Source organism: Pan paniscus, chromosome 2, assembly GCF_029289425.2.
Source record: "Pan paniscus chromosome 2, NHGRI_mPanPan1-v2.0_pri, whole genome shotgun sequence".
NCBI classification, from domain to species: domain Eukaryota; kingdom Metazoa; phylum Chordata; class Mammalia; order Primates; family Hominidae; genus Pan; species Pan paniscus.
The window spans coordinates 99699094-99712879 of NC_085926.1; the positions used below are offsets into that span (position 1 = coordinate 99699094).

A 13786-nucleotide genomic window follows, 5' to 3' on the forward strand; every position below is an offset into this window, starting at 1 on the left:
AGAGAGCTGAAGATATTTGAGAGGGAGTAATAATGATAGATCTTAGATTTTATATATTTTTTGAGATGGGGTCTTGCCCTCTTGCTGAGGCTGGAGTGTAGTGGCGTGATCATAGCTCACTGTAATCTTGAACTCCTAGGTTCAAGTGATTCTCCCACTTGAGGCTCCCAAGTAGCTGGGACTATAGGCATGCACCACCATGCCCAGCTAATTAAAAAAAATTTTTTTAAAGAGATGAAGTCTATGTTGCCCATCTGGTCTTGAACTCCTGGCCTCAAGCAATCCTCCTGCCTCAGCCTCCTAAAGTTCTGGGATTACAGGTGTGAATTACCTTGCTGACTGGAATTTTATTTTTATTTTTTATCTAAAAAAATTTTTTTTTGAGATGGAGTCTTGCTCTTGTCACCCAGGCTGGAGTGCAATGGTGCGATCTCAGCTCATTGCAACCTCTGCCTCCCAGGTTCAGGTGATCCTCCTGCCTCAGCCTCCCGAGTAGCTGGGATTACAGGCAACTGCCACATGCCCAGCTAATTTTTTTTTTTGCATTTTTAGTAAAGACAGGGTTTCACCATGTAGGCCAGGCTGGTCTCAAACTCCTGACCTCAGGTGATCCTCCTGCCTGGGCCTCCCAAAGTGCTGGGATTACAGGTGTGAGCCACTGTGCCCAGGCTGGCTGGAATTTTAAATGAGGTAAAAGGGAAGTGAAGGCACGGGGGAAGGATCATTGGACTGGAGGTCTAGATTGTTGCAGTGGGGTACAACAGCAAGTGAACTGGGAGGATAGGAAGTAGTGGTTGGTGTTGGGTGCTTAGAACCATTTCTGAAAGTAGTGTAGTCAAAATGATTTGGTCTAGGGTGAGACTATGAGAATGGGTGACCGACATGGGGTGGATTATTGTTAGAGCATCCATGTGAATGTTGAGGTCTCCAAAAATGATGACAGGTATGGGGCAAAGAGAAAGCCTGGTGCTGAGACTTCATTGAATGGGAGCAGATGGTGGGAGGTCAGTACTTGACAACGAATTTTGGGAAATTTAGCAGGATGGCAGGAGTTAAAGGAGGGAGATGAAGAATCATTTGAAAACAATAGTGAGAAGCAATCTTTCAACCCTGATGTCTGACAGGGAAAAATAGCTTCCACTTCAGAGGGCTATAGTGCTCTCAGAAGTGGGTCTGCTTTGGACAAGGAAAAGTTCAGAGAGAGATGGAGTATATAAGGGAGTTTGCTAATTATAATTCAGGAGTTCTAGATGGCACAGGAGAAAGGCTTGGGGGGCTAGAGAAAGTGGAGAATTGGGTCAGAGGTGTGGAACAAAATGGTCTTGACAGTTTGGGTGATCATGGATCACTAAAGGAGGAGCCTTAGGTTTGTGATAGGCCTAAGTATGGAGAGAACAGCAGTGAGCCCAGAGCTCAGACTTTGATGAATGAATGAGGAATAATGGGTGGGAGGTCTCTTGTTAGCAAGGAGTAGGTCGGAGACCTGGGCAAACAGAATAGTGAAGTTTGATGGGATTAGTCTTTAGCAGAGGGTGTTTCAAGCTGGATCACGAGTACTTAAGTGTGACCCTTAATTGTTTTGGAGGCTTTGGATAGCCACTCCTTTTTTTCACTTTCTGTTCCTTTGGTTTGTTTGGCTGAGAAATTGAAGCCAGACAAAGAGCCATTTAACATTTTATTTTATTTCTTATTACTGGAAATACTTTGTAGAACTAATACCTGTATTTCAGTCATATCTCCTTTGGCTTCTACTTTGAGTCACAGTTCAAAATTAAGGTTTATGATGTCACTTATAAAACTGTTCCATTTTGATTCTGAGGTTAAAAAAATAAAAATAAAATAAGGTTTTAATTTAGATATTCTAAAAGTGGGAAAGACAACTATTAGATTATTAATCTCTTTACAATGCATGTGTTTATGAGTTGTAACAGGAAGTCTGAGTCAAAGCACCCTTCCTTATGTCAATAATGTGTTTTGAATTATTGTAGATTACGAAAAGAAAGAGATGAAGAACGTATTAAAAAATTTGTACAAGAAGAAGCTTTCAGATTCCTTTGGAACCAGGTAAAACTCCCTCCTGCTGATTTACCTCATATATGATCAAATACAAATTCTATATTCATTGAGATAATCATAGAGTACTCAGGTGTATTAAGCACTCTTGTTCAAGGTTAAGGGTATGGCTTGTGTTCTTCGCCACTAACTGTGAACTAGGACAGTGAATTTTCTTGCATTTTATTTAATCTGAAGAAAAATATTCTGACAATTTTGACAAGAAAAACAAAATAGTATAAAGCAGGAGGAAAGTGGCTTAACTGAAGGCTGTTAGAGCTTTCCAATAGATACAACAACCCCAATTTGAAATTTCATGTAGCTATCGATCTGTCTTTTGGGAATATTTGAATGAATTGTGATTAAGATGGTATATGACTACAATATGCATGTCCTAAAAAGTATTCATAACTGTATAGGAGAGTATTTGAATCCTATAATAGCACACTTTAGGGACAGTTTAGGCAGTTGGTTTTACTAGCATTGTATCACATCAAATACTTCTTGATGATAATTTCTTGAAAATATTTTAATAAAATTTTCATTTCTTCTTTTTTATAGAAATGGGGTCTTGCCATATTGCCCAGGCCGGTCTCAAACTTCTGGGCTCAAGCAGTCTTCCCTCCTCAGCCTCCCAAAGTGAGCCACATCACCTGGCCAAATTTGTTATAATAGGATTTGACCTATAAAATGAAAAAATAATTATTGATTTGTAAAGTTTTGTAGTTACCAACAATAGAGGAATGGTTAAATTATAGAATAATAATACTGTGGAATACCATGGAATAGTTAAAAAAAATAAGGTAATAGTATTCACCAACATGGAAAGATCTCCAAAATAATACTGTTTAGTAAAAAAAAAAAACAGCACTAGCGCATTACAGCCTTGAACTCCTCAAGTGATCCTTCTGCTGCAACCTCCCAAGCAGCTGGGACTACAGGCACACACCAGTGTGCTCAGCTTCCCTGTATATTTGAAAATACGACCTAGAAAAAAGTCTGGAAGGATATGCATCAAGTTGCTGTCAGTAATTACCTTGGAGGGGGGTCAAAGGGAAACTAAAAGCTGTACATACTGCTTTCTTGTTTGCAGTTTTTACAGTAAAATTTTGGAATTTTTGTTATACTTTAGAAATGTAGGGGTCATATTATCAAGAATTTGGTATGTTTTTAGGTATTTTAGAAAGTTGCATATACTATATTGTTAGCTAATACTTAAAAACTCTAATCTCTACCTGGGTATCTAAAATGAGACTTATTTTACAAGATCTACTTATATCAAGGGCTCTAACCTGTCTTATTGAATAGATCTCATTATATCTTGAATACATTATTGACCCCTTATTCAGCTGCATGTACTGTTGCGCATTATTGACCCCTTAGTCAGCTAGACATGTACTGTTGTGCTTCTTGCTGTTTTTCTAGTAGAAGCAAGAGAATTGCTTTGGCCCATTCCCACTCCTGGTGAGGGCCTTTTGTTACCAGGGACATGTACCATTTGTGCCAGTCTGGTTTTAGGCTTGGGATGCTATGGAAAAGATAAAGGGGGTCAGCAGTTTCTAGCTCCAGTTCTGCCATTTGCCAGCTTCATGACTGCTGGAAAAAAGAGCTCAAAGGAAAATTGTAAAATAGACAGGTGGGGTGTGGTGGCTTGTGCCCGTAATCCCAGCACTTGGGAGGCCAAGGCAGAAGGATTGCTTGAGCCCAGGAGTTCAAGACCATCCTGGGCAACAAAGCGAGACCCCATCTCTACAAAAAAAAATTTTAAAAATTAGCCAGATGGACGGACACGGTGGCTCACACCTGTAATCCTAGCACTTTGGGAGGCCAAGGTGGGCGGATCACCTGACGTCAGGAGTTTGAGACCAGCCTGACCAACATGGGGAAACCCTGTCTCTACTAAAAATAGAAAATTAGCCAGGTGTGATGGTGGGTGCCTGTAATCCCAGCTACTTGGGAAGCTGAGGCAGGAGAATTGCTTGAACCTGGGAGGTGGAGGTTGCAGTAAGCCGAGATTGTGCCATTGCACTCCAGCCTGGGTAACAAGAGCGAAACTCCATCTCAAAAAAAAAAAAAAAAAAAAAAAATTAGCCAGACATGGTGGTGGGCACCTGGAGTCCTAGCTGGTTAGGAGGCAGAGGTGGGGTGGGAGGATCACTTGAGCCCAGGAGGTTGATGCTGCAGTGAGCCGTGATTGTGCTGCTGCACTCCAGCCTGGGTGACAGAGTGAGACCCTGTCTCAAAAACAAACAAACAAAAACAACACTTTTTATTTTATAATACAACTGTATTCTCTGGTTTATAGGTAAGGTCTCTACAGGTTTGGCAACAGACAGTGGACCAGCGTCTAAGTTCCTGGCATACTGATGTTCCTCCTATATCAAGTACTCTTGTGCCATCGAAACATCCATTATTTACCCAAAGCCAGGAGTCCTCTTGTGATCAAAATGCTGATTGGTTTATTGCTTCTGATGTAGCTCCTCAAGAGAAATCATTACCAGAATTTCCAGACTCTGGTTTTCATTCCTCTCTAACAGAACAAGTTCATTCATTGCAGCATTCTTTGGATTTTGAGAAAAGTTCCACAGAAGGCAGTGAAAGCACCATAATGGGGAATTCCATTGACACAGTCAGATATGGCAAAGAATCAGATTTAGGGGATGTTAGTGAAGAACATGGTGAATGGAATAAGGAAAGCTCAAATAACGAGCAGGACAATAGTCTGCTTGAACAGTATTTAACTTCAGTTCAACAGCTGGAAGATGCTGATGAGAGGACCAATTTTGATACAGAGACAAGAGATAGCAAACTTCACATTGCTTGTTTCCCAGTACAGTTAGATACATTGTCTGACGGTGCTTCTGTAGATGAGAGTCATGGCATATCTCCTCCTTTGCAAGGTGAAATTAGCCAGACACAAGAGAATTCTAAATTAAATGCAGAAGTTCAAGGGCAGCAGCCAGAATGTGATTCTACATTTCAGCTATTGCATGTTGGTGTTACTGTGTAGCATGTTGTGGTCTTTTGGGAGGCAGATATCCACTTAACTTTTCTTAAAAATACTTTCAGTTGCCTTTTCTTTTTTTTGGAGGGAAATACTCCCTACCCCTAATTTTGTTACTATTTATATAGAATTTGTATTCATGTCTTATATTTTTCAGATTCTAGATATTGAGCTGAGTTTTCATTTTGATTTTGTTAGCTTTTTACTTAGCTGTAAGGTACCAAACTATTTATATTGAAAGCTATATGCACTTTATTTCTTAACTGAATTGCATCAACAATGTTCCTGTTTCTTTCATGTACTCATTTACTTTCAAAAATAAGCTAGAATATATTAAAGAAAATAGAAAAAATTACCTTAAATATATAAATAAGAGAATTTTGGCCCTTCTGTGTCTGAGAAAATTAATTATATAGCAAGGAATGAAATTTGATAAAGCAAATATAAATGAGAAATATGAGGATTGTGAATTATTGATGTTTGCCAGTCTCCCTGGTGTAAAATGTTTTTTTAAAGCCTTTTTTCCTCCTTTCGGAGTCAAGGAAAGCCTTTCTATAAGCAAATTAAGGAAGAAAAGGTAGGATTATAAGATTTCTCAATGGGGATGATTAAATTGTCTCATGGAAAACTTCAGTTAATGTCATGCATCAGTTTTAACATATGAAGTAAAGTGTTCTATCCAGGATTAAAGTCAAGTTTACTTAGGCAACACAAGAATATTTCACTTAGATATGAAGAAAGGAAACACTAGTCTCCATTCACTTGAAATACTCTCATGGCAAATATTTATCCTTTCATTAAGTGCTTTTTCACCCTATAGATAAGCATTTTTGTGCCAACATGTTGTCAGAAATTAATGTATGTTCATCTCCTCTGTTCCTGCTTATTTTTACTTATGTATTTCAGCAGAAGGTCCATGGCCATTCACTTCAATTTTGACCTCTGTCCCATAGTGAAGAACATTTAAAGTAATACTAATGGTCGAATATGAATGACTTTTTAGGAACTACTTTTTGTCTAACCTGAAAAGGTGCCACATTTGGAAGACAATTTAATGATGGTGAAGAAATAATAAACCTCACTTTACTTGTTAAAAGGGATATATATATATATATATGTCTGCAACTTCAGGGAGAAATAAGATTGTGTTTGAATATTGTAGGTAGATGCATTTGTAATTAAGGATAATATCGTTTAACAACATGTATTTGGTTTCCCTCAACTTACAGACATACAGCTATTTAAAACTATGGCAATACTTAAGCGTCTCTAAATTTAGGTGCTAAATATCTATTATTCTGTTGTAGTCATTAGGTGCCCTTCTCTGAAGTTATGTAAAATAAAAGCATCTGATCCTTCAAGGATAAAGTTGAGGATCACATGGTACGTGGCATTTGTTGTTATTGTTTTTTAAAGAGATGGAGGCTGGCTCTGTTGGTGCAGTGCCACGATCATAGTTCACTATAACCTCGAACTCCTGGCTCAAGTGATCTCCCACTTCAGCCTCCCGAGTATCTGGGATTATAAGCAAGAGCCACTGCTCCCAGCTCATGGTATTTGTTGATAGTCATAACATTTTTCCTGTATGGTAAGACGTATTTTTCTCAGTTTATAAATACGTAGCACTCAGGTTGAGACGACTTGGATTTTATTCTTAGAAATCCAGAATCCCTTGAAAAGGAAATATTTTCTGTTTCTTATAAATAAAAGAGTAATCTTACTTTCAGAAGGATTTTCCTTAGTGAAACGTGTAACATTGAATGCATGTTAAATAAAAATGGAATTTCTAACTTTTTTTCAATAGTGCTAATTATCTTTTCTGAATGATTTTGAATGTCTTCTTAAATATACCCTATTTTTCTATTTTAAAGTTAAGTGCCTCACTTGCTGTCCATAGTTAGACAAAGAAAAACCAATTTGCACTGCACTAGTATCAAAATACTACTTTATACATTAGTTTTTCATAAAAGCTGCAGGAATGTCATGATTCAGTATTACCTAAATAGATTTCTGCTAAAATCCTCTCCCTCCTGTCTTTTTTAAGTTATGGAAAAACACAACTAAATTCATTTGATCATCAGCACTTGTTAGCAGGATTTCCTTTTTTACCTTTGCCTTGTTTCTTTAGCCCACAAATAGTACTCAGCATACTTTCATTAAAAATTTGGCACAATATGATAATTATTAATATTCTGTTCTTCGTCTGTGTTTTATTTAACTTTTACTAGTGTTTAGAAGTGCAAGAATATTAAATAGCCCCTTCCTTAACTGTACATATTATCTTGAATGTAGATAAAATGAAAATACTGTAAATTAGAATGTAGGAAAACTGGCATAGAGTTAATATATTTTAATGGGTTTACATTATACTTTAAAAGTAATTTATATAATTAAAATATTTGGTTTTAACTCTATGGGCTATTCTTTGGTTGGCTGAAGAGGGAATGGGTCTAGTAAGGTTTGGAAAGTTAAGCTTTGAACATGGTCTTTGTGTTTTTTTCCTAACAAGGAAAGGTTTAGTTCAGCTGTGCTATTTTAGTACACATCAGTTCTCTTGATTTATGGAAGATTCAGTTTATCAATTAAGAATTCCTGCAGAAGCACAGAATCATACCATGTAAGAGTTGGAAGGAAGCTTAAGAGATTTCTGTTTGAATCTCTTTGTTTCAAAGATGAAACTAAAGCACAGCATGTTAAATGACTTGTCTAAGTTACAGCTAGTTAGTAGTAAATAAACCGTGAAAACCTATATGCTACTGTAGTCCAAAATTTTATTATGTCCTCTTAATCTTTACATTTAGTGAGTCAGTAAGGAAATCTCTGCATATTTCTCATTCTCTTTGAAAGAGGAAAAAAACTTCTAAGAGAGCTACAACTCTATCACTCATGACAGAGTTGCTTGTAGAAAATAACTAATTCCTTCAGAACCCTGAGTGAATTTTTTCTAAGAAATGTGACTTGATTAAAATGGTTTCAAAAGAGCAATAGTGGAAATTAAAGTTTTAGAAAAGAGACCTGGTGTGGTGGTTGACAACTGTAATCCCAGTGCTTTGGGAGGCCGAGGACAGAGGATCACTTGAGGCCAGGAGTTCAAGACCAGCCTGGACAACATAGCAAAACCCCCCTCTCTGCAAAAAAAATTTTTTTCTGAAAAGAATAAGTACATTTTAGAGTCCATTTATTTGACGACAGGCAGTATGACAGGTTGCTGAGGTATATAAAATTTTCTAGAGAAATGCTGAGTTTGATGACATTTTATCTTCAGTTTTGTAGAACAGATGTTAAAATGTTAACTCTCCTGGTGTGCAGAAAGCTGTAATCATGACAGTTGATAATATGCAATTTAGTTTGATTTTATAGGTTTAATTATAAAAGGCTTCACAATATGCATGTTTTAGGAAAATGTTCATTTATTTAGTCATATAATTGTTTGTATATATGTAAATAACTTTATTCTGGAATAATGTGGGTGCCATCTTGAGCATGTGTTTTTATTTGTTTTGGATTATTTTTTGTATACAAACACCATAATACTGTATTTTCCTGTTATCTACTTAAGTCTAGTTCTACTTTTTCCCAATAATTTCAGGAAAATACAAGCTTGAGATATTATACTATCTCCCTTGGTATTTTTTTGTGTTCAAAGTCTTAGAATTGGATTTATAACAGTGATAATAAAAATATAAAACGTTTTTCCTCGGGAGTTAAGATGGTAAAAAGAAAAAAAATAGAATGAATATGATCATTTCTCCATCATAAAGGAAAGAAGAGACTTCATTGTGTGTGTGTGTGTGTTTTTTTTTTCAAGATAGAGTTTCACTGTTGTCACCCAGGCTGGTCTCAGCTCACTGCAACCTCCACTTCCTGGGTACAAGCGATTCTCCTGCCTCAGCTTCCCGCGTAGCTGGGATTACAGGTGTACAACCACAAGGCTCGGCTAATTTTTTTGTATTTTTAGTAGAGATGGGGTTTCACCATGTTGGCCAGGCTGGTCTCGAACTCCTGACCTCAAGTGATCCACCCACCTCGGCCTCCCAAAGTGCTGAGATTACAGGTGTGAGCCACTGTGCCCAGCCGAGACTTCATTGTTTAATGTATATTTTTATTTTTTCCAAACACCAGCTCGAATCAGAGTATATTTTTATTTTGCCACATACCTTTAAAAGGTATTTATTGTGTCATAATGTTTTAAATGTTAAATATATGATACCCTCATTCATGAAGTGAAGCAGAAAGGGTCTGTAAGGAACATTCTAAACATTTTTAATGATATTGCTTTTACTGATCAAGCTTGTTGTGCCATATTAAAATTAAAAGTCAAATAAACAAAGCAGTCCTCACAGCCTTGGAAAGAAATAGATAATTGTCTTCTTAAGATGAGGTGCTTTTTATCTGTGGATGAATGGAAATCACACTGAATTTTAATTCTTATTTATTTTAGTGGATAGCAGGAATCACTCTGTAGTAGTTTTGTTCATTTTCTTTTCTTTTTCTTTCCTTTTTTTGAGAGAGTCTCGCTCTGTCACCAGGCTGGAGTGCAGTGGCGTGATCTCGGCTCACTGCAACCTCTGTCTCCTGGGTTCAAGTGATTCTCCTGCCTCATCCTCCCAAGTAGCTAAGACTACAGGCACATGCCACCATGCCCAGCTAATTTTTATGTTTTTAGTAGAGATGGGGTTTCACCATGTTGGCCAGGATGGTCTCAATCTCTTGACCTCGTGATCCACCTACTTTGGCCTCCCAAAGTGCTGGGATTACAGGCGTGAGCCACTACACCTGGCCTTGTTCATCTTCTAATTAAATATCTTTGAATGTTTTGTAATAATTTTAATGTTGACAATAAGAGTTTAAAAATAATTTGATTTTGGACTGTATTTAGATTTCTCTTTAATTTTGCTGTAGAAATAGTAAATGATTTAAAGTGGTTATGATGTGTTTTATGAAGGCTTACTATTTTATATTGTACTTATTTAATTTGTATTTGAGTCTCTCTAATTTTAAATAAAAGGTTTATACATTTGAGTGCTTCATCTGTTTATTTTAGTGATTAGTAGTAATGATTGTTATTCATTGTGCTTGTAATTAATGGATAAAGTTCAGAATAAATTGCAAATAGAACCCTACTAAGCAATGTCCAGAGTATTCTCATTATATAAGTGAATTGACAATAAAACAGCTCTTGCCTTATGAAAATGGATATGAAGTGGAAGGAATGCTAATTCAGTTTTATTCAGTATAGATTTCATTACCTCTAGATACTCACTAGAATTCTCTAGACAGAGAAGAGCAGACATCCTTCAAAGAGCATAGATGACATTGTCCAGGGCTAGTGAAGATAGTGAGTGTTGGGGGGTAAGTTGAGTAGAAGCCCTCTCATTTGACACTATTGGAACCTGAAGTTGGTTAGTGAATAAAAAAATTACAGCAGGGAGTCATAAAAGATTATACAGATATGATATATATATGTATCTATGCATCATAAACTTTATTGAAATATAATTGGCATATTTAAAGTGGACATTTAAAGGCATAATTATTTATTTTTAATTTTTATTTCCTTTTTTAAAACTTTTAAGGCATATTTAAAGTTGCATATTTAAAGTGGACAATTTGGCTGGGCTTGATGGCTCATGCCTATAATCCCAGCACTTTGGGAAGCCGAAGTGGGTGGATTACTTGAGGTCAAGAGTTTGAGACCAGCCTGGCCAACATGGCGAAACCCCATCCTTACTAAAAATACAAAAAGATCAGCCAGGCATTGGTGGTGGGTGCCTGTAATCCCAGCTACTTGGGAGGCTGAGGTAGGAGAATCGCTTGAACCCAGGAGGCGGAGGTTGCAGTGAACCAAGGTTGCACCATTGTACTCCAGCCTGGGTGACAGAACGAGACTCCATCTCAAAAAAAGTACAAAAAAATAAAGCGGACAATTTGATAAATTTTGACACTTTGTGCCCATAATACATCACAACAATCAAGATGGCAAACGTATCTATTCCAAGAGATTCCTCATTCCCTTCATGACACATCCTATTTTACCTGGTTTCTTTTACTTAGCATGATTATTTGAGATTCGTCTGATTGCTTTCTGAGTAGTATTTCATTGTATGTATTTGCCAAAATTTGTTTATCCATTAATCTGCTGATGGACATTTGGGTTATTGATACATTTTGGCTATTCGAACTGAAGCTGGTGTAAGCATTTGTGACTAAGTCTTTGTATGAACATGTGTTTTCATTTATTTTGGGTAACTACCTAAGAGTGGAATGATTGGATCTTACAGTAGGTATATGTCTTAACTTTTTAAGAAACTAACAAACCAGTTTTGTTTTCCAAAGTGGTGGTAGCATTTTGCATTCCCACTAGCAGTATATGATGGTTCCGGTTTTTCTACATCCTCACTAACATTTGGTATGGTCAGTCTTTTTAATTTTGTCCATTCTAGTGGATACATAGTAGTATTTCGGTGTGTTTAATTTACATTTCCCTAATGACTAATGATGTTCAGCATCTTTTAATTAATTTGCTGTGTGTCTATCTTTGGTTAAGTGTCTCTAAATTTGAAGTATTCAAAAAATTTACCCATTTAAAAAAAATGGGGGCCAGGCACAGTGGGTCACACCTGTAATCCCAGCACTTTGGGAGGCTGAGGCAGGCGGATCACTTGAGGTCAGGAGTTCGAGACTAGCCTGGCCAACATCATGAAACCCCATCTCTACTAAAAATACAAAAATTAGCTGGGTGTGGTGGTGCGCACCTGTAATCCCAGCTACTCTAGAGGCAGAGACAGGAGAATCATCTGAACCCGCGAGGTGGAAGCTGCAATGAGCCGAGATCACACCACTGTACTCCAGCCTGGGCAACAGAGTGAGACTCCATGTGAAAAAAAAAAAAAAAACAATTAAATTGGGTTGTCTGTCTCCTTATTTTGAGTTGTAAGAATTAATTTAGGCCAGGCACCGTGGCTCACGCCTATAATCCCAGCACTTTGGGAGGCCAAGGCGGCCATATCACGAGGTCAGGAGATCAAGACCATCCTGGCTAACACTGTGAAACCCCGTCTCTACTAAAAATACAAAAAATTAGCCGGGTGTGGTGGCATGTGCCTGTAGTCCCAGCTACTTGGGAGGTTGAGGCAGGAGAATCGCTTGAACCCAGGAGGTGGAAGTTGCAGTGAACTGAGATCACGCCATTGCACTCCAGCCTGGGTGACAGAGGACAGAGCAAGACTTGGTCTCAGAAAAAAAAAAAAAAAAAAAAGAAAGATTTATATAGTCTAGGCACAAGTCCTTGAACAAATATAAAATATTTTGTCTCAGTCTGTGGGTTGCCTTTTCATGTTCATGATCATGGTTTTTGAAGAGAAAAGGGTTAAGATTTTGATGAAGTCTAATATGTTGATTTTTAAATAGTTTGTGCTTTTGGTGTTGTGTTTAAGAAATCTTTGCCATACCCAAGGCCACAAAGATATTCTAAGTTTTTTTTCTAGAGGTTTTGTAGTTCTGGCTCTTACACTGAAACCTATGATCCATTTCATGTTAAATTTTTATATGGTACGAGATAAAGTTTATGGTTTCTTTATTTTTTACTTATGATTATCCAGGTATCCAGCACCATTTGTTGAAAAAGATTGTCCTCCCCCCATTTAACTGCCTTGTCACCTTTGCAAAAATCAACTGGCCATATATGTATGAATCCATTTCTGGATTGTCTTCTGTTCCAGTGATTTATTTGTTTATATTTCAATACTACACTGTCTTCATTACTATAGCTTTATACTAAGTCTTGAAATCAGGTAGTGTTTGAGTCCTTTGTTTTTTTCTAATGTTCTTTTCTTTGAGTATAGATGCTCTGTAGTTCTGTGTCTAAATTTTACCTATAATGCACCATTTCCATTTTTAGTTTCTTTAAAATAGAGTAAGAATTTAAAAGCATGTATAAAGCCATCAGAATGCAGAATACTTCTAGGTTTTTATAATTTCTCCATCTGATTTTTGACACATTTCTTGCCCATACCTAACTCAACTGCAGTTTTTTTACCCTTTTAAGCAATTCACTTTTGAGTCTTTCCGAAACACTCAACTTTGTTTTCCTTGAATATTTTTTGTTTTTACACTAGATTTCAAAGGTTCACATAATAAGTGCTTAGATTGCCAGGTGCGGTGGCTCACGCCTGTAATCCCAGCACTTTGGGAGGCCGAGGCGGGCGGATCACAAGGTCAGGAGATCGAGACCATCCTGGCTAACATGGTGAAACCCCGTCTCTACTAAAAATACAAAAAATTAGCCGGGCGTGGTTGAAGGCGCCTGTAGTCCCAGCTACTCGGGAGGCTGAGGCAGGAGAATGGCGTGAACCCGGGAGGCGGAGCTTGCAGTGAGCCGAGATCCCACCACTGCACTCCAGCCTGGGCGACAGAGGGAGACTCCGTCTCAAAAAAAAAAAAAAAAAAGGTGCTTAGATTATATTATTATAATCACGTTATAACTGGAATAAACTGGTTTGGAAACAAATACGACTCAAATTGGTGGGAGCAGAAGTCCATATTTTGGAAAGGGAGTAGGATAGCAAAGCTTTTCTTGTATTGTTTCATCTATCTTTGAAGGAAAAGAAAACTTTTTGCCCCTCAAACAATTGAAGCTGATTCCCAGTTTGGTGATGAAGTGGATGTTGGTGCTTCATCAGATCTGAGTTAGCAAGAGTATTGGTTCCCAAACTTTCTGGTAATCATAAT

At 37.4% G+C, this 13786-nt stretch overlaps 1 protein-coding gene across 5 annotated transcripts in view; it reads left to right on the forward strand.

The window, feature by feature from the left end:
• Nucleotides 1–10078, forward strand: part of CEP97 (centrosomal protein 97) — a 48403-nt gene extending 38325 nt beyond the window's left edge. For all 5 annotated transcript variants that reach the window (XM_055110220.2, XM_008975424.4, XM_034957036.3 and 2 more), the window contains 2 exons: nucleotides 1989–2064; nucleotides 4358–10078. In XM_055110220.2, coding sequence (XP_054966195.1) covers nucleotides 1989–2064; nucleotides 4358–5062 — 781 coding nt within the window. In that variant the 3' untranslated portion in view covers nucleotides 5063–10078. The remainder of the gene's footprint in view (nucleotides 1–1988; nucleotides 2065–4357) is intronic.
• Nucleotides 10079–13786: the final 3708 nt, after the last annotated feature.